Source organism: Centrocercus urophasianus, unplaced genomic scaffold (assembly GCF_019232065.1).
Source record: "Centrocercus urophasianus isolate 14NV4802_14NV808 unplaced genomic scaffold, USGS_Curo_1.0 seq_18, whole genome shotgun sequence".
Taxonomy (NCBI): domain Eukaryota; kingdom Metazoa; phylum Chordata; class Aves; order Galliformes; family Phasianidae; genus Centrocercus; species Centrocercus urophasianus.
Window position 1 is genome coordinate 418541 of NW_024884733.1, and position 22537 is coordinate 441077.

The following is a 22537-nucleotide window of genomic DNA, read 5'->3' on the forward strand; positions in this document are numbered from 1 at the left end:
CTGAAGACACAACCCCAGAAGACACTGAGGCACCAACAACACCCAAACTTCAAGAGACAACGCCTGAAGTCACTGAGGCACCAACAACACCAAAAGAAGAAGAGACAATGCCTGAAGCCACTGATGCTCAAACAACTCCAAAAGATGAAGCGACAACCCCTGAAGTCACGGAACCACCAACAACACCCAAACCTGAAGAGACAACCCCTGATGCCACTGAGGCCCCAACTACTCCAAAAGATGAAGAGACAACGCCCGAACTCACGGAAGCACCAACAACACCAAAAGCTGAAGAAACAACCGCTGAGGCCACTGAGGCACCAACAACACCCAAAGCTGAAGACACAACCCCTGAAGCCACTGAGGCACCAACAACACCCAAAGCTGAAGAGACAACGCCTGAACTCACGGAAGCACCAACAACACCCAAACCTGAAGGCACAACCCCAGAAGATACTGAGGCACCAACAACCCCCAAAGAAGAAGAGACAACACCTGAAGTCACTGAGGCACCAACAACACCCAAACCTGAAGACACAACCCCTGAACCCACTGAGGCACCAACAACACCCAAACCTGAAGAGACAATGCCTGAAGCCACTGATGCACCAACAACCCCCAAAGCTGAAGACACAACCCCTGAAGCTACTGAGGCACCAACAACACCCAAACCTGAAGACACAACCCCTGAAGCCACTGAGGCACCAACATCCAAAGAAGAGATGACCCCTGAAGTCACAGAAGCACCAACAACCCCAAAAGATGAAGAGACGACCGCTGAAGCCACTGAGGCACCAACAACACCCAAGTCTGAGGACACAACCTTTGAAACCACTGAGGCACCCACAGTCCCCAAAGTCAAAGAGATGACCCCTGAAGCAATGGAGGTCACAACAACCCCCAAAGTGGAAGAGACAACCCCTGAAGGCACTGAGGCACCAACAACCCCCAAAGTCACAGAGACAACCCTTGCAGCCACAGAGTTCCCAACAACCTCAAAAGCTGATGACACAACCCCTGATGGCCCTGAGGAACCAACAACCTCCAAAGCTGAAGACACAAACCCTGCAGCCACAGTGGCTGTGACTACTCCAAAAGCTGAAGAGACAACCCCTGCATGCACAGAAGCTCCAGCAACTATGAACGTCAAAGAGACAACCCCTGCAGCCACCGTGGCCTCAACGACTCCCAAGGCCAAAGAGGCAACCCACAGAGCCAAAGAGACTACAACCCCTGAAGTTGCAGAGACAACCCCTGTTGCCACGGAGGTACTGACAACCTCCAAAACCAAGGAGTCAATCCCTGAGGCAACAGATCCTCCAACGACCCCTAAAATGAAAGGAACAACCCCTAAAGGCACAGAGAGACCAATAGCACCTAAATCTGAACAGAAAATCCCTGAAGCACCAACAACCCCTAAAGCTGAGGAGACAACCCCTAAAGCCACAGAAGCACCAACAACCAAGGTTGATTCTCCCACCACTCCCAAAGCCGAGGAGAAAACTGCTAGTGCCACAAAGGTGTCAACAATCCCCAAAGAGAAAGAAATAATGCCTAAGGTCACAGATGCTCCAATATCCCTGTCTGACTCTCCCACCACTCCTGAAGTTGAACTTTCTACACCTGCACCCACAAATGTTAAACAAGGCACAACTACTATATATAGCAAACTAGTAAGTATAACCGATAAAAGTGCCAGAACAACAACTAAACCTATTATGATCCCGGTAACCATGGAGTCCTCAACTAAAAAAGAAACAACCACGGAGAAAAAGGAAGTAACAATACCCAAGAAAGACAAAACTACTGTGCTTAAAGACATTTTGAAAGGTAGAAGAACTACTGTAACTACTCCGGATGCAACCCCTGCACCCAGTCAAGCTGTTAGTACAACAGCTGAATTAGAAGCAAATACTACATACAAAAAGGCTGCAACAGCAGCTACGGAAGGAGAAGCAACCCCAGCTACACAAGACAAAACTCCCACACCAAAAGAGACTTTACCATCTACAGCTGAAAGAGAAGAACACGCTGTGGGAACCATAATTGTAACAACATCAGCAGCTACAAGCATTATACGCAAGCCCACTATGCTGCCAACAACTGCCAAAACAGATTCAACTCCTAAACCCATGGAGATTGTGACAACAACTAAAAGAGACACAACAATGGAAACTACACCGGCTGTACCAGCAGTTGCTGAGTGCATCATTCCCTCTAAAGAGACAACAGCTGGTGAAAAAGAGTTGACCACCCTTGCGAAGGAAACTAGCTATACTACTGAAAAAGAAACAGAAGATGCCCCTGGAAAGTCCCCTACCCTTGACAAGAAAGAAGAAACTACAGTGATCAGAGGTAGAACAACAACAGATAAAAAAGACACAATAGAAGAAATGTTTCTTGTTCCTAGAGGGACATCCAAGCCAGCTATACGCTTCCAGGAGATTACTGACACACATGATGAGCCCTCTCCACCCAGCCCTAAAACCATGCCAGTAGAAGAGCCTGAGATAAACAAGCCTTTAATACAAACTGCAGACTTGCCAGTTTTATCTGGAGGAGCAGAAAGTAAGTGTACAAAACCAGAGAGCACAGCAAAACTTGTGAGTAAAGGATGTGCAAGTACTTTCTAATTAGACCATGTCAGCATCCTGAATGGGTAGTACTTAATTTTTCAGTAACTTTTTTGATGTCCTCACTATGTACCATAGTAAGATACAGTGCAGAAGCTCTTGGGCACTTTTAGATCCACTGATAAATATATATGTATATAAATACAAATAGGTCTTTTGCATGAAAATACTTGGGATTCTTGTTGAAAAGATATCCTTCCTTTACATTTAACTGAAATAAATGTAAATGCACTCTAAAGAATGAAGGATGGAGACTTGTTAGGGAAATTTGGAATAAGCATCCGTAAGCATGAAGGAATTGAACACGAGACACAGCATGTGAAGCATCTATAGACCTTTATCTGAATTATAGGTGCTGAGGAAAACAACAAATTACAATAACTGCATGTAGCTGTGTAAAGAGCTGGTCCTACGTTCCTTGGAGGAAAACACAAGATTAAACTTTTCAAGAATACATCCTGAGCAAGGCCCAAAGAGAGCCTTGAACTTGGTCCTACAGACAAAAAAAATACACTTAACTGTGGTAGCGCTGTTTCAGACGATGGGGGAGGCAATGTACTTTTTGTTAAAAGAACGAACCATCCCGAGACATGCTGTTTTGCAGTGGGGAAGGCCAACGAGAAGGACCTGTGCAGTGGGAAGCCAGCAGATAGCATGGTCGCCCTGCCCAATGGAACCCTGGCCGTCTTCAGAGGTACGCAGGCCCTGTGCCCTCCATTGGCCTCACTGTTGCTGAGGGGCAGGAGGTGCAGGAGACAGCTTCCCCTCCTTCCCAAGCTTTTTTCCCTGCTTTTTTCGCTATCTGGCCATGTGCTTCATGGTGCAGGCCATGACTCCTCCCCCCTGCAGGTCACTACTACTGGCTGCTGAATGGCAGGACACCACCAACAACCAGTCCCCAGAGGATCAGTGTAGGCTGGGGCATCCCGTCCCCCATTGATGCTGTCTTCTCCAGATGCAACTGTGATGGCAAGACCTTCTTCATCAAGGTGGGAAAAGTAGGGAGGCTTTGAAGCACAGCCCTGACACATAATGTGGCTGTTCAGTGCAACCTTGTGCTCCAAGGCCCCGTTGCTCATTTTGTAGAACGTTCAGCATTTTCACATATGAAATTAAGTGAAGTGAAACCTTTCCCATGTTCCATCGCCCCTGCCTTGGCACTGTGCTTCTCAGAATGCCAAATTCCATGCTTACTGATCAACTATCTATTCCAAAACTCCCCTATCTGCCCCTCCCGCCCGCCGGCGGGGGGGCGGGGGGGGGGAGGAGGGAGTTGGGCCATGGAAGCGGTCCTTTGCCCAAAGATGACCAGGTTTGCTCCCAATACTTTCCCCATCCATAAGGAATGATAGATGCATGTCTAATTAAGAATGTTATGCAGCTAGAAAGCAAGTTGTTCTGCTTAGCAATCATTGTTTCAGATAATTTCTGAAACACTCTCCCCCTGCTTAAAGGCACTGTTAAATTACCATTGTAGTTGTTTGTTTTTAGCAGCCCCTAAATACAAGGACAACAAGGTGGTTCTCAAACTGCTTGCATTACAATCACTTTTGACTGGAGCCCAGTTACCAATAATGAATTTCCTCTCAAGTTCATATTTTGCTTAAATCACTAGGGTCCTCTATACTGGCGTTTCACTAACGGTGTAATGGATAAAGGCTATCCCAAACCTCTCACAAATGGATTTGCAGGGCTAAGTGGGAAAATAAGGGCAGCCCTCCCAGTGGCAAGTTACAATGGCAGACCAGAATCTGTTTATTTTATCAAAAGAGGTAAGTCTCATATTTCAGATGTTCACAAATGATCAAAATATACTTGAAGTGCATTAGTGAGGAATACAACAGTTACTGACTGATAGGCATATCTCTTTCAAAAACAGACATCTAAGTGAATATCAGAGTACACTTGCTAGTCAAAACATAGCCTGAGGCTTTAAACATATCTAAGTTCTACAAATTTTTAAGTGCTTTTCAAAATATATCAGATTGCATGAGATTACATCTCAGAAGACAAATGTAAAGATAAGTTTTATCTGATGGGAAAAAAAAAAATCAGTCTCAAATTAATCAAAGGAAAGGCTTAAATAACCTTTTCAGTTCAGAACTAATGCATGGAAATTTACCTCTGTTCTTTCATTCTTAACTATTTATCCTGTTTCAAATGAGCATAATTTCCTTACTGTGTATGTACGATGTATGGCAAGAGAAGAATTGTTTTGGGAACAAAAGAAAGCTTAGGATAATTAAATACAAGTCCTTTTCTGGACTCTAGCCTTCCCATTACCTACCCCAAAGAGATGGTCTCACGCTGGTCTTGATAAACAGGTACGATGGCAATCAAAGTAGTTCCCTTGGAACTGTACTTACTACAGTAATGTTAATGAAGCTGTTGGAGTTATTACTACATCTAGAAGTGTATGTTGGATTTAGAGAGCAAGGCTTTTACATTAGATTGTAGGAACGAATATAAAAAGCTGCAAGTTGCAACATCATTAGACAGCTGTAGGAGTATCAAAGTGGTACTGTTTTCCTACCCATTACAAAAATACTACCCAACATCACCATTGTTATCAAGCTGGCTTTTTTTTTTTTCTTCTTTTTTTAAACATATTAAACCAATGTCTGTTTTAGATGGCAACATGCAACAGTACGTATACAGGCAAGAACCAGCCAGGAAGTGCCAACGGAAAGCACGCATTACTATAAGATACCCAGCTTTTGTCCCAAGACTTGTAATAAGGAGACGCTTTCAACGTGCAGTAGGAATGCCAACAGTTATTCAGACTGTCAGAATCAATCCATACCAATCTGGTAACTTATGTTTATTCTTTTTTTTTTTTTTCTTTTTTTTTTTTTTTTTTTTTTAATACAACCATTGTAATCTTTGTAGCTTCTGAAATGTAACATTGTTCCATTTTTTTCCTAATATAATACTTCAGTTTCTTCTCAATCTAGTAATTCTTGTTTGATCTAGACAATACAAGTAGATGATAGCTTTTGGCAGACACACTGTGACACTTCCTAACTTTTCTTTTGCTTGCAGGAGTTTTGCGCAAGGAAATTAAAGTGACTGCCTACTGGAGAGGGCTCCCCAAAATAGTTCATTCAACGATCTCAGTACCCAACTACAATAAACCAGACGGCTACGATTATTATGCCTTCTCTTACAGTAAGTTAAAGCTAACACAAGTTACTCTATTTAAAAAGAGTAAGGAGCGAATGAGTAGGCAAGAAAGAAACCTCTGAGCTCTCTAAAGCACAAAGTTACAACTTACAATTCTGCATCACTAATTTTGAGCAAGCACTACTGAGAAGCCCTGAGAAATAAAATGTTGCCTGTCATAGAGAGATATTTCTATTAAAAAATCAAGTTACAGAACTATGAGCAATGAGGTACAATAATTCAAACTGTACAGTTGTGGAGGAATGCATTGTCCTAGTATTTATAAAAAGAGAAAATCTTGTCACTTAAATGAGCAATTATGTATCAAAATCCTTGGACCATTACACATTGATAGATTTTTCACTGGCAACGTGAACCATTTGATTTCCCAGGAAATAATTACTTCTAGTTCCAGTTTAAGAAGATCTTTCTCCTTCAGCCAGGATCAGATAAAAACATTTCTTGAAATTTTCTTGGTTAACCAGTGGAAAAAAAAAAATTAGAAGTATTAGACACATATCCAAATACAGGAGGATACTAAAATAAGTTCCTGCCAAAATAATTTGATAACTTTTACATAATTACACTCAGGGACCACAAAAGTTCCCACTTTCATAACTGGTGCAGGACTGTTTTGTTTCTAGTTTGTTTGGTTTCTCAATTCTTAAAAATATTTCTGTGTTCTAGCAGTGCTAGCGTCTCCTGTATTCCTTATTCTTGTGACAGACTTAATTATTAGTGGCATTGTGGAAATTAAATTTAGCTAAACAATGATCTGCATGTCAAAAAAGTTGAGGATAAAAATGGATTTTTATAGCTTTTCAAATCCTTGTATAGATGTGGAATGAAAATCTACTATTCATGCTTAACAAAATTAAAAGGCAGGCTTTAATTTCAAGATTCTTTCTGTAGCTTATGAAATTTAATTCTGATATCTATTCATTTCAGATCGGTACTACAGTCTGGATGTGGGCAAAAGAATAGCAAGACCTGTAACCGCTCTCACAGGAAAGACTGTATCTAAAGACTGGTACAACTGTCCTGAAAAGTGATGCAGAGCAGAGGATTTTTTAGAAAAGATACCATTTGAATTTTGACAGTTTGTCTAGTTTTATTAATAAAGACATTGAAATGTGTGCACACAAATCTAAGTATAAAATGCTGCTTTATGCATTCATTACACTAAACCAACCACAGGCAAAAACTGGCACATTTGTATACATAGCTGTAATTACAGATCATTTAACTAATATTGCCTCTGTTCAGGCCTCCTCTGCCTCCCATTGCATGAGTTACACCTGTGTTGGGAAAGAAAAAATGTATTAATAGAAATCCTTTTCAGCCATTTAATCAAACACTGATGCATATGACGTTTCATCCTCCCATAAGCAACTGCTATGGCAATGAGACACTTCCCTTCTGGAAAAACTCCATCTCCCTCTTTCTCCCCAAAGTCTGCTGCTATGGCTACATTATACTTCTGTCATTAAGAGAATGTTGTTGACTTACGGTCTATCTCAGGCTGTTTGGCAAAAGAACAAATATGGCATTCTTGCCATATTTGGTATCAGTTTCCTGATAATTAAATTAAAAATTTAATTCAGGGATGTGGTATTACTGTCTTACAAGCAAACATATGCATAGAAAGTAGGACATATGCAGTCCCCAAAGGGACAAAGTATTAAAGACTAGTCTGAGGGGGTAAAAAGCCCTGAACACTTACCCCTCTGTCTGTTGAACTGACGACCACGAACACCAGTTCTTAAAGTTGGTGGCTGAAGCCTTACACGTCGAAACAGCTTAAGCTGATTACTGCTGGTGTCTGTGAAAAAGTGGAAGTACAGGGAAGAACATCTATGTTTAGTACAGTTTTGCATCATTAGCATTTACATGATTTGATATACATTATGCTCTTGAACTTGCCTTACAATTATGAAGGTGCATCCTATTTAATTGACATAATCTCTGATATAAATAAAAGCCTCAGAACATGTAAGTTTGGTATTTTGTTCATTGTCTATGCTATCTGGTAACATGGTAACAGAACAGTGATAAACATAATTCTCTGACAATTTAATTGAATGAAAACTATTTTAAATCTGACATAATTATCATTGGATGGAATCATCTATGTATCAGGAACTTGCTCTTTGAAGAATACTTACCATGGACACATTAATTACTCTGGTCCAAGTAAAAATGATTTGCCATTAGGACTAAAAACATACAAGCATGTTCTTATTTTATGTAAGACTTGCTGCCTTATTTTGTATATCTTAGTCATTAGCAGCCCATAATCCTACTCCAAGAAGTCCTCACACTTAATGGAATTGTGCAAAGCAACTTAGTTTCTAGTAATTAACCAGTACCTGCAGAGGAACTAGATGGAGGATCTTGACTTGTAGAAGGAAGATCTGACTCATCAGATGCTTGAACAGATTCCTCTTCTTGCTGACTATCAATTTCTAGGCCAGCTTCTGAAGTAATTCTAAAAGAGAAAGGGAGGGAGACAAGGGATGAGAAGAGATACAAATGTACTCAGTGTCAAACAACTCAGCAAAAAAAAAAAAAAAAAAAAAAGTCCTTATCACAAAGCAGAAAGATTTCTATCCAAACATCTATTCCCAGAAATTTTCTTCCATGCTCTCTGTGCCTAATTATAAGAGATTCATATGGCTTTAAAGTAAGTAAATAAATAAGTATTTTCTTCGATATGTAGCTCAACATACAATGTACATATAACATTAATTACCTCCCAGAGAAGGTCTCAATTTTGTTAAAATGCAGCTTGCCACGTGGTTTACATTTACTTCAGTTATAAAAAAAAAAAAAAGTTACAAGACAAGTAAAACTCCTAAGACATGAGAAATACTTGTTGATCTGTTCTCCTGTCAAGCTAAAGGCCTATTCCTAAGTACATAGTTCTGCGAACCATTTTATTTCTCTGTGGATGTAATTCAGTAAGAATTAGATATTTGGTAGGAAACAATTCATGACTGTAACATCCGAAAACCCATCTTGAGTAACAATTGCTACTCAAAAGCACAATATAGACAGACTGTATAAACCAAGCTGGTGCTGCATCAAGAAACCTGTATGGCACATCTAATCTGCAGCAGTAACATTCCATCTGCTTATGATGAAACCAATAATTAGTAGATGCAAGTTTTGAAAAATTGTGCATTACAGTATCTTTTATTACTTTGTAACCAAAAAAAAAATCAAAACGTATGATAAAAATATAACTTCCTCCCTTCCAGATTCATAATTTGTTTGTTCACAATACAGAATACAGGAATCATTGTAAGAATAATGAAAAAAAAAGCAATAGCAAGGAAGGAGGTAAATTATTTGTCTATCAAGTTCTTTAAAAAGTTACTAATTTTCCGCCCTTCTGGACTGGTTTAACAAAATGACTGTACAAGTGATTTTCTTTGCTGGCCAACAGAAATGCTTTATTTTTATTCTACAAACCCCAGTCACTCAATCTGGGGCCTCTACCATCTCTATTTGACTGCCATAGGGCCCCTTACATTATGAACATTTACAGAAATGTCTTATTTTTTTTAAGGTGACATGTATTAGCAATGTTAAACTACCAGAAGAAAAGCTTTGCTTCTACACGAAAAGATCAAATAACATTACTTCGCAAAATTACCAAAGCTTGCTTGAGCATCCTTCCTACCAGAACAGGTTAAATCAAAACTTAGTGGATTGCAGGGCATATTTGAATGAAACATCATTACAAAAACTAAGGTGACTTCAAGTCAAACAATCACAGCTTACCCTTCAGATTCTGCCTCCGCAAAAACTTCATCCCCATCATCACCTGCTCCAGCCTCTGTAGTTGTGGACAGATTGCCAGTAGATGTGGTAACCATCGGAACAGACTGAGAAGCATGCTCTGAAGCGTCAGCTGATGTACTTTCAGTAAAAACTGTAACTGTATAGAAAGGTAAGCATGGAGTTAACTTGAATTTCCTAAATAAAATTTATGGAAATCTTAAGCACGAGGAAAAGCTACTGGAATATTCCTGACTGTATAACCTTTTCTGGAAAGTCAAAGTTTCAAACTTTTACCTGTGAATTTCCTGCCGCTTACCTGGTGCTGCTATTTGTAAAGGTGTTGTTGGAACACTACGACCGCCTGATTCTTCCTCATGAGCAAGGAAGAGCGGAGTTTCATACATTCCCAAACCTGCAACACACAATGTTGCAGTGACAATAAAAACAGACCAAAAAAACCCGACAGATTAGCTGCTGTCTTCTCTCTACACACTTGATGAAATCCAATTATACATATTTAGATATAGAGATGCGTTATTGCAAGTGGTTTTGACTTATTGCCGTAGTTAGAATTTCTTAAAAGGTACCAACTTGACAAAAATACTACCACTCACTTTACTTTAGCCATTTCTTCTACGTTATTATTTTGCACTGACCTTTCTTCAAAGCACAGCACTGTTCCATGCTAACAAGGACGCAAGAAAAAGGTACCAAGTCAGAACAACAGTGAAGACAATACAGACAGATTGTCTGGTCTTCTCTTAGCAAGTAAGGATATACCCTGAAAATTTATTTTTAATTGCTGTTTTCTTCTATTAATTATATCCATCTGAACAAAGCGTCTAGCATACAGCTAGACAAGTACATAAAATGACAGGTGAACAACCGGGTGATGGATTTGGATCAAAGGGTTATAGCAGATGGAACTCCATCAGGCTGATGGCTGATCACTAGTAGGATGTACCCCACTTTAGGGAAATGCCCTTTAATGTTTTCATACACGATCTAGATGCAGGACTAGATGCATATTAAGTAAGTTCACATATTATATTAACTTAAGAGGATGTGTTGACTCCTTTGAGGGTAGACTGAAGAGAGATTTTGACAAACTGGAAGGCAATCACCAACTGCATGGAGTTCAACAAACGTGTGCAGGATGGGACAACCTTGGCTGTACGTACAAACAGAGGAACAAGACGCTGGTGAGCAGCCCCTTGGAAAGGGACCTGGGGGTTATGGCTGGCAGCAAGCTGAATCTGAGCCAGCAGTGTGCACTGGGTGCATAAGGCCCAGCACTGCCAGCTGGGTGATGGAAGGGACCACCCTGCTCTGCCTAGCACTGCCTTACCTCAAGCACTGTGTGTGGGTTTGAGTGCTACAAAGTAAGGACATAAAACTACCAGAGGACATCCAAAGGAGGGTCAGGGAGATGGGAATGAGTCTTGGGAGCAAGATGTGTGGAGGAGCTGAGGTCCGTAGGTTTGTTCAACCTAGGATGCTAAGAAGAGCCTTCATGGCAGCCTGCAGCTCTGTCGGATCCCTGCTCTCTCATGACAGCAAGAGAACCTAAGGGAACAGCATGTAGATGTGCCAGAGGAGCATCAGGCTGTACATTAGGAAAAGACCCTGCACTAGAGGGCAGCAGGCACGGTCTCAAGCTGCCAGAGCTCAAGGAGCATTCGGACACTGCTCTTACACATACAGTTTGCATTTGGTGTAGAGTACAACTTTCAGCTCTGCACACAACCACACAAATTCACTATAGAAAAGCTATTATCAACAGGAAAACTAGAAGAAAAAAAAAAAAAAGGCACTCCTTCAGTATTTCAATCCTCCTTAAATTAAGCTTCATTCACCCAGCAGTCAATCTATCCTGCATAAAACTGCAGCTATGTTTCTTCACTTCAGAAGCTGTCTTTCTCACCCACAGAAGCTTTGTACTTTTAAAATCATATTAAAAATAGAAATATAGCACCTTGAAGGAAACACTTTCCCATTTTCCACTAGTCTCTGTCTTCTAACAGAGAAGTTGCAAGCACACAAAGCAGAACTGCCTTTCTATGGATGAATTATTATTATTTCTATACTCAAACAACCATGGAAAAGTAGACAGAAGCACAGAAATGACTTACCTCCTTGTGAGGCAAGCTGACCGAGGTCAGAGTGACTCGAACTGGTTTGTGGCATATCTTCAGGGGGTCCAAATCGGAATCGAGGAACTCCAGCTACCTGAGGGGAACTATCAAAATAAAGATTTAAAGAATTCTGTGATTTTCCCAAACATGAGAAGAAAACAAGTTACATGAGACAAAATTAATCAATAATTACCATAAAAAACAACTGAAGTACTAGTAATTCAACAGTGATGAGTTTTTCAAACTTATTTGGATTGCACCTGGAGGCAAATCCTGAATGGAATATTCTTTGCTTACTCATGCTATTAATCCTCACAATTTTACATGGATAACTGAACACCTGTAGAACCATCTCAAAACTAGAACCTGAGATAACCTTTCGCTGGTCAGTAGCACAAATATTACAAATCTATCCAGTTGCTACTAATTGTTAAAGTATTAGCATATGGGCTGAAAGAAATAAAAGACCCTTATTTTTTGCACATCGCCTCCCTCTTAGGTCAACATGCTATCATACAGTGTAGATGACCTCTTTCCTGATTCGTTGCTAAGTTTTGCAATACAGAGTTTAATATCCGTAGATGAAATATATGTCATACTACTTAGCATGTCACTCCAATCACAAGTTCATTTCATTTATTTTCATTCCACTAAGTAAAAAAAAAAAATAAAATAAAAAAAAAAAATGCAGACACCAAAAATCTACTCTTATTTTTAAATTACTACTTACTGAATTGCTTCAGCAAATCCATCTGTACGATGTGGAACTACTAGAGTTGGTGTGCTTGGAACTGTTCTGTCCTCATCATCAAAGAAGTGTTGCTGCTGGAAAAAAAAGAGGCCGAACTGAAAGCCTACAACGTATTTCCAGTTCCTATCTAGTCAAATTAAAACATGGTTTGCTCTTTCCATACTGTTGAGTAAAAAACCCAAAAACCAACACTAGAATTAACTCTAAAATAAATCATGCATAATTTCAGATGTCTGAATCTGAGCTAGTTATACAGATTGCCCTAATGGGTGACATCTACTGCATGAGAGCACTATGTTGAAGTGTCACACCTCCCTGTTGACTACAAACAAATCTTGAGGTGACTCATTCATAAGTAGATAGAAATGACCTGTCTTAGTTTGGATTGTTGTAACATAACCTAATATATGGGATTCTTCACAACATGAATCAAATCATCTGTTTTCTATGGATTTGTATCCTCCGCACTTACATTACCTACAAAGCCAGACATCTCATCTTCCTTTCTCTCTTATCCTAAATTCATCATTCTCTTCATCTCCAGAGAACATACATAAATTGCCTTGCTCCTTTAGTGAGAGACTGAAAACTACTTCTTTCAATAATATATGAACTGTAAAAGACTGATTCTAAAAGTAAGTAATTAAAACTGACTTGGACAAAATAAGTTCAACTTTAAGAAGAGTTTCTGCTTTCTCAGACTTTTCTCAAGTTTGTCTTCCACTAATGCAGAAATTAATGGCACTAATGTGGCCTGCAAGGCTACAGAAGTCATGCCATTCCTGACTTCAGCAGCTAGACTTCTAAAAAGAAAACAAAACAAAACTCACCAAAATAAAACTAAAGTTACAAACATCCTTACAACACAGGATTTTAGTAGTAGACTTTCATGTACTTACCATCCCACCTATACCAGGAGTTAGCTGAAGTCCACGTCCCACTGACTGTCTTCGAGTCATCTGGATTCTCTTTACAGCAAAGAAAAGAAAAAAATTGTGTGAATGCTTCTCTAGAATTCCAATAGCAAGGAGTTATTCAGAGTAAAGAATAGCAGCTACATTGGTAATAGTGTAACAAATGTATTTCAGTATATAACACTGCCCAATACAGCATCATCTCTCTTTAAACAGATTATGGCAGGAGATAGCCAGCATCTCACATCTGCTGCCTGGCCTAACTACAGAAGAGAAACATACAGATTTAAATCTTGGATAAACACTATTACTGTTTCATTCAACTTTCTACTGAGGACAGAAAACTTGGACACAAAAATATAATGGTCACACTCCTCACAAGAAGTTAACAGTAAAGCATAATTTCATAGCCATTACATTTTTTATTTAGCAAAATTTATGTTGTGATGTTTTCATTTAATAAATTTATGCTTATGTCAACGCATAATCATCAAATACTGAAGTGAAAGTTTTAGCTTAGATAATGAATACAGACATTCCTTTGCCCAATCTGTGTAGGGGTAGAGACTCATAAAAACCCCTAGCATTCTGAGATACAGTCTGTTCGAGAAGAGGGTTTTTTCTGCATTAACAAATAACATTGGTATAATCACTTCAAGATACATATTCGTGATGAGTACTTGTCTGCTTTCAGTATTCCTTCTCCATAAATAATCTGCAGAACGAGAAACGTTAAGTCAACTTGCTCAGTTTCCATTTTGAGGATGCTAAATAGATAGGAACAATTTTTACAATTTGCTCAGCGCTCAGACTTAAGTTAAAAGAAATTTAAGTTAAAAAAGACATTTTACAAAGGCTCTTCTGAACTATTTTATACCTGGACCGGGGGACCCAGCTCTTGAGGAGGAGCGTGAATAGTCAGTCGTGGAGGCAGTGGATGTGGTGGTCTGCGTGGTGACTGTGGTGGTCGAGGGGCCTGTCTCTCTGAGGCAGATGATGGCTGCTGTTCTCTAGAACTTTCCTGAGGAAAAGTGGACTCCGCGGCACTTGTACTTCCTTCACCTAAAAAGTATGGAAATTCAGAGAATTAAATTTATGCCATCCAACATTTTCCTGAGTTGAAGATATTAAGTCTTCAAATTCTACTACCACATTTAAACAGGCATTTTTTACTCTTGCATAAATAGACTTCTCAGTATTATTTAAAGTCATTTAAAAGAAGATTTGTGTGAGCTAAGTCAACACCAGCACTTAAACAAATCAGTGATTATTCAAGCAGTGATTCACACAGAGGAGGTTCATCTTTTGGAACATCAACAGCAGCTCGATAGCATTAGCAAATTGCATCTACTGTGTTTTCAAAGGAAAGTAGACTATATCTAGAAGACACCATTTCAAAATAATCCACTTTTGATGTTACATTATTTTACATTAAATTAACTTTTTAAACACATGCAAAATCACTGTTATGTTTTTCCCTTAACAAAGACATTTTGAAGAAGCAAGAATTAACCGTACAGCTGTTTTGAGAATCTGCTGCCCTCTGGTTGCTTTCACCTCCTCCCATACTTTCCTCAGTTTCTGTTCCAGGATCGGTACCATCAGCACCCTAAAATCCACAGATATAATGATTTAGCACCAAACACCTACTGTCTGCAAAAAAACTACAAGCAGTGTAAAAGTATTCGGAAAATAAATAAACATATATGAAAAAATCTTCAAGTTATTTCTGTAAATTTTTACAAAATTATCTACATCATAGAATCACAGATTCAGCAAGGATGGAAAAGACCTAAAAGATCATCCAGTCCAACCACGCACCTATCACCAATAGTTCTCACTAAACCATGTCCCTCGACGCAAAATCCAAACGTTCCTTGAATACCTCCAGGCTCGATGACTGCACCATCTCCCTGGTCAGCCCATTCCACTGCCTGACCACTCTTTCAAAGAAGTAGTATTTCCTAACATCCAGCCTAAATCTCCCCTGGTGCAGCTTGAAGCCATCCCCTCTAGTTCTATCACCAGTCACATGAGAGAAGAGGCTGAACCCCAGCTCACTACAACCTCCTTTCAGGAAGTTGTAGAGAGCAATGAGTTCTCCCCTGAGCCTCCTCTTCTCCAGACTGAATAGTCCCAGCTCTTTCAGCCTCTCCTCATCAGCCCTGTGCTCCAGACCCCTCACCAGCTTTGTTGCCCTTCTTTGAACCCGCTCCAGGGCCTCAATGTCTTTCTTGCACTGAGGGGCCCAAAACTGGACACAGTACTCGAGGTGTGGCCTCACCAGAGCTGAGTACAGGGGACAATCACTTCCCTTTCTCTGCTGGCAACACTGTTTCTGATGCAAGCCAGGATTCCATTGGGCTTCTTGGCCACCTGGGCACACTGCTGGCTCATATTCAGCCGAGCATCAATCAAACCCCCAGGTCCATTTCCTCTACACAGTCTTCCAGCCACTCTGCCCCAGGCCTGTAGCGTTGCCTGGGGTTGTTGTGGCCAAAGTGCAGGACTCGACACTTGGTTTTGTTGAACCTCACCCCACTGGCTTCAGCCCAGCATTCCAGCCTGTCCAGCTCCCTCTACAGGGCCTCGCTACCTCCTGGCAGATCAACACTTCCAGCCAGCTTGGTGTCATCTGCAAAGTTACTGATGGTACACTCAATGCCCTCATCCAGGTCATCAATAAAGACATTGGACAGGCCCCAGCAGCAACCACTGGGGAACACTGCTCGTGACAGGTCTCCAGCTGCATTTAGTTCCATTCACCATCATTCCCTGGGCCTGGCTCTATAGGCAGTTCCTTATCCAGCCTAGAGTGTACCTGTCCAAGCCACGGGCTGTCAGCTTCCGCAGGAGAATGCTGTGGGAGACTACATCAACAGCCTTTCCCTCGTCTACCAGATGGGTCACTGATCACAGAAGGAGATTAGGTTGGTCAAGCAGGACCTGCCCTTTGTGAACCCACGCTGCTAGGTCTGATCCCCCAGTTGTCCAGCACGTGCCGCATGATCTCCCTCAAGGCAATATGCTCCACAACCTTCCCTGGCACAGGGGTCAAGCTAACAGGCCTGTAGTTCCCTGGATCCTCCTTACAACCCTTCTTGTAGATGGGAGTCATATTGGCAAGCCCCGGTCTTCTGGGACCTCACCAGTCAACAAAGAGCGCTGATAGATAATAGCAAGTGGCTCAGCTGTCACCTGCGCCAGTTTCCTCAGCACTCTAGGGTGAATCCCATCCAGCCCCAGGGACTTGTCCAGCTGGAGTAGTAGGTTTCCGCATCCTCCTGAATCAGGGGGGGCTCAGTCTGCTCCCCAGCCAAGACTACCAGGTCAGAGAGTGGAGTATCCTGAGGATATCTGGTCTGACCCCTTTAAAGACAGATGTAAGAAAAGCGTTCAGAACCTCTGCCTTCTCCTTATCCTCAGTGCTCACATTCCCAGCCTTATCCAGTAAAAAATGAAGATTCTCCTGAGTCCTCTGCTTACCGTTGATGTATTTGTAAAAGGGTTTCTTGTTCCTTTTTACCCCAGCAGCCAGGTTGAGTTCAAGCTGGGCTTTTGCTTGCCTCTCTGATTTGCTCTCTACATACCTTAACAATTTCTCTGTACTCTTTCTGAGTCGCCCAGCCCTTCTTCCACAGGAGGTAGATTCTCTTTTTCTCCCAGAGCCTCAAGAATAGCTCCCTGTTCATCCACGCCGGTCTTCTTCCGCTCCAGTTCTTTTTGCGGCTCAAGGGAACAGCCAGCTCCTGCACCTTTAAGACTTCCTTCTTGAAGAGCGACCAGCCATCTTGGAGTACTTTACTCTCCAAGACTGAATCTCAGTGGACTCCCCCTACTAGCCTTCTCAACAATTCAAAGTCCGCCCTCTGGAAGTCGAAGGTAGCAGTTTTGCTGCTCCTCCTCCTGGCTCCACCAAGAATCGAGAACTCTATCATTTCATGGTCACTCTGTCCAAGGCAGCCCCCAACCTCCACATCTCCTACCAGACTTTCTCTGTGAACAGCAGGTCTAGTGGGGCAGCTCTTCTCATGGGCTCTCTCACCAGCTGCATCAAAAAATTATCCTCCATACACTCCAGAAACCTCCTAGACTAAATGTACGCAACTATAAGTAATGTTAAAAATTCTGTATATCTGCAGACACAAATGTGAATGCCATAGCCATCACCACTTAATGACAATGAAATACCTGGCATTTGAAGAAACTGCCTTATTAACTTTGCATCCATAGTAATCGATGCTGTGTCTTATATTTTACATTTTCATTCAGTTCCTTCATATATTCAAAGCTGACCTTTTCTTGTGAAAAGACCAGTTCTAACAGAAATCATTGTCATCTACTATACAGCCTCAATTTTCTGGGAGAAATTCACACTAAGATTTTCAAATATTCAAATATTTACAGTTGCATTACAATGCCAATTTATTCCAAGTACTTTAACAAACTATAAAAAGTGCAAATCTCACCTCAGCATCATCTGCTTCATATCCATCATTACCATCAGCACTACCAGTTCCTTCATTACTGTCATCACCTTCGTCTCCCATCCCTGTGTCTTCATCATCATCTTCATCTTCCTCTTCCTCATCTTCATAATCCTGTGATAGTACCATAAAAACATCTTACAGAAATGCTGAAACAGTAGGAATTCTTCACATGGTAAAGTGGTAAACTTCACTTGCTTCACGTACAGAGACCACCTTTGTTTGTGAAGATTTGTGTGAAGATGTGATGTGAAGATTTTCAGCATTTAACATTGGTAGACTGGTTGTATGTATTTTCCAACAACTGGCGGGATGCCAGACATCCACCAGCTGCTCTCATTCCCTCTCTTCAACAGGACAGATTGACAAAATAAAATGGAAAAATTTGAGGAGCAAGATAAAGATTGAGAGATGGCTTACCATCTACAGCCACGGGCAAAACAGAATAAACTTGGGAGAGAAAAAAAGAGTCTTGGTGAGAAGAGTACTATAAGCAATATGTCATGATGGACAGTTATAGACTCTACAGGACAGACAAGTAGGGCAGGCGACAAAGAGAGGCAGCACTGTATGAAAAGGAATGGCTGGACTGTAAAGCACTTCAAGCTGGGGACAACAGGGTTGAGAGTTTCCAGCCCGGATTAGAGGAAAAAACAATAAAGCAGATATTGTACGAGTCTACTACAGTTCACCCCATCAGGATGACAATACTGATGCATTATTCTATAAGGAATTAAAGGAAATCTCTAATTAGTTGCCCTTGTCCTTACAGGTTACTTCAACTTCCTGAATGTTAACCAAGTCTTCCATGAACAAGTCCAGGAAATTCCTGAAGCACACTGAAGATAATTTGTGATAAATTGACTAAGAGAGCTGACTTGGAAAGTATCCTCCTTGATCTGTTCTTTGTGAGCAGAGATGGACTTGCGGGTGAAGAGATACTCTGTGACTGTCTTGGCCACTGTGCACATGAATTTTTTCTGATACAATAAAAACCAGCAGTAAAGCTACTATCCTGGATGTTGCGGCAGCAGACCGTAGACAGCTCAAGAAACTGGTTTGTAAGATCCTCTGGAAATCTGCTTTTGAAGCCACTGAGGTCCATAACCATTTTGTTACTTTGTAAGAGCCATTTTTTTTAAGAACATATGAACAGACAACTCCAATTTGACACAAGTGGAACAAAGGCTGCACAGGGCTCGCTTGGCTAAACAAAGATTTCCTTCTGGAACTCAGAGCCATCGTAGAGTTCTAAAACTTAAAAAACAAAACAAAAAACTCCAAAACAACAGGTGAAATTAACAAGAGTCTTTAAAACACTAAACATCCAGGCAACAGAAACAGAGATAACACTTACACACACACACAAAAAAAGATATTTTTGATTAAAATAGTTGTGCAAGATTAGCTTTGCAGTTGATCAAAGACAGAAAAGGTAAGTAAAGTAATTCCTAAATAGAATTAATTCCTCAGTATACATACTTCCTGTTCGCCTTCATTTTCATCATCATCATCATCTTCATCATCACTGTCGATCACAATGACATCGTCTCTCTTGGACTGACCATCCTGAGATGAAGTAGTATTTTGCTGATCTGACTGAAGAGGCCCAAGATCTATCGGGATAGACTGAGAAGTTTCTTCATTATCCTCCATGGGAGCATACTCTCCCTGTGTAACACCCTGTAGAAGATAAGAGTAAATTACAAAAGGAAATGAAATGCAGCATACGTATCCTTTAAAGTGCTCATCTCGAAAGCACCCACTGCACTTCTAGGAGTTCCCTGCTTTCACTTCTAAGCTCAATAAAACAGAAGACCTGTTGAACAACATAAGTATTTCGACCTATGCTTCCAACTCTGATTTGGGATGGGGGACTATCACTACGCGCTCTGTGTTCATATAGGATGTATTCAAAAACACAGCCATAAAAAGCTGGCGTCCGAATGTTCAACCTTCTTTTTCAGATAACCAAGGAGCCATCATCAACACCTGCACAGTAAGTGAATACGGGTGTGTGGAACACTGCTGACAGCTGAGGCAGCACTCCACTAACTCCCTGAGCAGCCTAAGGACATTGCAGTTAATGGCAGTGCACAACACTGTAGATAATCAGATGAGAAACAGATCGATACTTGCAAGAGAAACACTGCTTATCACTTCATTAAGAACCAACAAAATAGGAGAAAACAAGACAATGCTAGAGATTGTGATGCCACTGAATACAAACAACTAGGAGTCTCTCCAGGACCAAGAAATAACAATCACTCTTCTGAAAAATGAAATCTGAGTTACTATTTTACTAGAGTTCTTTCAGTCTGTATGAAAAGTTATGAAATTTGCATGACAGTCGGACAGAGTCATCATGTTCTCTTCACATTCAGTACAAATGTCAGATTCAGTATAAACATTTTGAATATACAAGTATGATTGAAAGTACTCAAGAGAAAGTATTGAAAGTATTGAAAGTATTTCAAGAGAAATAAAATGTTTCAGGGAGAAAACTCTCACGAAACTTAAATTAGGACTCTACTGGATATATTTTATAGCACTCAAGTTTTCTGGCTCAGGTTAGATAACTAGGTTCTGTTATTTACCAAGCAATGTGTCACTGTAATGCAAATAGGTGGTGTTCAGCAGCAGAATTTAAATAATCACATTGAGTAGTAGTATTAAATTTTAAGAATACATGGCACAGATAGAAAGCACACAGCTAGCATTTATTGGTAAACACCTATCATGTCTTCTAAATAAATAAAGGATATGAGGGAAAATGCCTGACTAAAGAGTACTTACCACTGCTTAAACAAAATAGATTTCACAACTCTAGATGGGACTATGCTAAGTTAGAGAACTACCATGACTTGTGCTTGTTTCTAAAGACAAAGATTAAATATCTGCTTTTCACTTATATTTAGCATTCCTAACACAGCTGTAACATGCATTTTACAGAACTAGCACAAAAGCAACTTCTTTTCCTTTGTTTATGATACCATGATCCAAGGACATGTCAAATATTTCTTTAAAACTAAAGCCAGATAGCAAAGAAGTAAACGAAGAAATGTAAACTCCACATCTGTTTTTATACTGTGATACATTTAACCTCTACGTCTCAGCTTCACTACACAGCCCTGGGGCTAAAGATACCAGGATTTCTAAAATGTCATATTAAATTGTAAAGACTCATAAACATTCTCACTGTTACTTATATAGGTGCACGTAGAGTGCAATTAAAAAAATCAGTATCTATTCTTAAAGATAGCAAGTTTAAACTTCAAACGGTTATTACTGTTTACAACTGACATTCTGTAGGATCTGATTTGAGAGCCCTCTTTCAAAAGTGTTGTATGACATAATAGTAAAAAAGTTTTTTTTCTGAAACTACGATTTTTTTTCTTTTCAAATATACTTACTTCTCCAATGGAGTCCTGTGAATCTTGATTGTATGTCTGAGCTTCCACTTCACCATCAGTGCTTTCTTCTGCTGTCACTTCCTCCTGAAACACCATATACCTTTCTTAAGACATATCGTTAATCCTGAAAGTTTGATTCTCTAGCATATTAGACTTCTTTTCTATTCCTTCTTTTCCCACAAAGATTATGGATAACATTTTTTCTCCTTTTGCTACTATTCCTTAGTTTTGTTTTTATCTAGTACCTCTGATTTCTCTGTCCTGAAATACCATCTTCTCATTCTGGTTCACTGGCCTGACTCTCTTCTGTGTTCCTAGATCTACATAGAACTAAACAAAATCCTCAGTTTCCTATTCAGTCCCTATCCTCTCAGCTAATTAAGTGATAATCTCATTACAATCTTGTCCTTCTATGTTATGCACCACTCCTATCCTGCACAGCTAATGAAGTGTCTGTATTCCTTAACATTTTTCATAAATTGTCTGCTGTGAGGAGTCTCAAGCTCACTCTATTTTCTCAGGATATCCTGGTTCCCTCACACCAACATTTCATGTGCATCGTCTCGATGTTTTTCAACAAAGCACTTCGTTTTTGCTTTTCTGGCATCTCCTCAAGCACGCTATTTTCTTCCACAATCAGTGTAATGATCTTTCAAACCACATCTAAAAATATTTTAACTTCTTCCTCTTCTGTGCTAGGCTATGGCTCTCTCTCTCCCCACCCAAACTCCAGTTCACTATGATTTGTGCTAGCCATTGTAGCTGGGACAACATCTGCCTTTTAAGACACCCAAACTTGCTTCTTCTCTGACAGATTAAAGACTCATGCTTAAAATTAACTGACTTAACTCCGAAGTAATATACTTCCTCTTCCCATTAAAAATCAACCAAAGCAGCAATGTACCAGCAGCATTTTTATGTTCTTACAAACCTCAGGTCCAACCCTCTGTATGCTCCTCAGTTTCTTTGGAAGAGGTACATCCACTGTTTCCTCTGAAATCTGGTCTGAGTTTTCCACAGTGTTATCTTCCTCTTCCTCTCGTGGACGTTTAGACAGTGAAGAACTTGGGGTAGCTGAAACTTAGAAAAAACTCTCAGTTATTTGGAGGAGAATTATAAATGTACAAAACAGAAAACTGGAAGGTTCGGTGTTTTACTCTGTAAAACCAACTCTTCTGCTCTGAGTAACAGAACTAGAACTGTGTTTTGCTGTCTTCTAGGACAAGAAAACATCAGTACGCTGGGTTACAAATCTT

The 22537-nt window shown here is 40.3% G+C and overlaps 2 protein-coding genes across 4 annotated transcripts in view; one reads left to right on the plus strand and one right to left on the minus strand.

Annotated features, from left to right (window-relative positions):
- The window catches only part of PRG4 (proteoglycan 4), a 17602-nt gene extending 10604 nt beyond the window's left edge, over positions 1-6998 (plus strand). Inside the window, 7 exon segments of the mRNA XM_042819404.1 lie at positions 1-2568; positions 3238-3327; positions 3483-3622; positions 4249-4405; positions 5264-5443; positions 5676-5801; positions 6744-6998. The exon segment at positions 1-2568 is cut by the window's left edge and continues 627 nt beyond it. Of these exon segments, the coding sequence (XP_042675338.1) occupies positions 1-2568; positions 3238-3327; positions 3483-3622; positions 4249-4405; positions 5264-5443; positions 5676-5801; positions 6744-6847 (3365 nt within the window). The 3' untranslated portion in view covers positions 6848-6998.
- The window catches only part of TPR (translocated promoter region, nuclear basket protein), a 43899-nt gene continuing 28242 nt past the window's right edge, over positions 6881-22537 (minus strand). The window contains exons 38-51 of one of the 3 annotated variants that reach the window (XM_042819043.1): positions 22213-22361; positions 21282-21365; positions 19351-19551; positions 17851-17982; positions 14900-14990; positions 14259-14443; positions 13367-13435; positions 12447-12541; positions 11714-11820; positions 9898-9993; positions 9582-9738; positions 8165-8283; positions 7519-7617; positions 6881-7093 (exon numbers count right to left, since the gene is read on the minus strand). In XM_042819043.1, coding sequence (XP_042674977.1) covers positions 7038-7093; positions 7519-7617; positions 8165-8283; positions 9582-9738; positions 9898-9993; positions 11714-11820; positions 12447-12541; positions 13367-13435; positions 14259-14443; positions 14900-14990; positions 17851-17982; positions 19351-19551; positions 21282-21365; positions 22213-22361 — 1640 coding nt within the window. In that variant the 3' untranslated portion in view covers positions 6881-7037. The remainder of the gene's footprint in view (positions 7094-7518; positions 7618-8164; positions 8284-9581; positions 9739-9897; positions 9994-11713; positions 11821-12446; positions 12542-13366; positions 13436-14258; positions 14444-14899; positions 14991-17850; positions 17983-19350; positions 19552-21281; positions 21366-22212; positions 22362-22537) is intronic. The other 2 variants (XM_042819042.1, XM_042819041.1) reach the window with 2 other exon arrangements.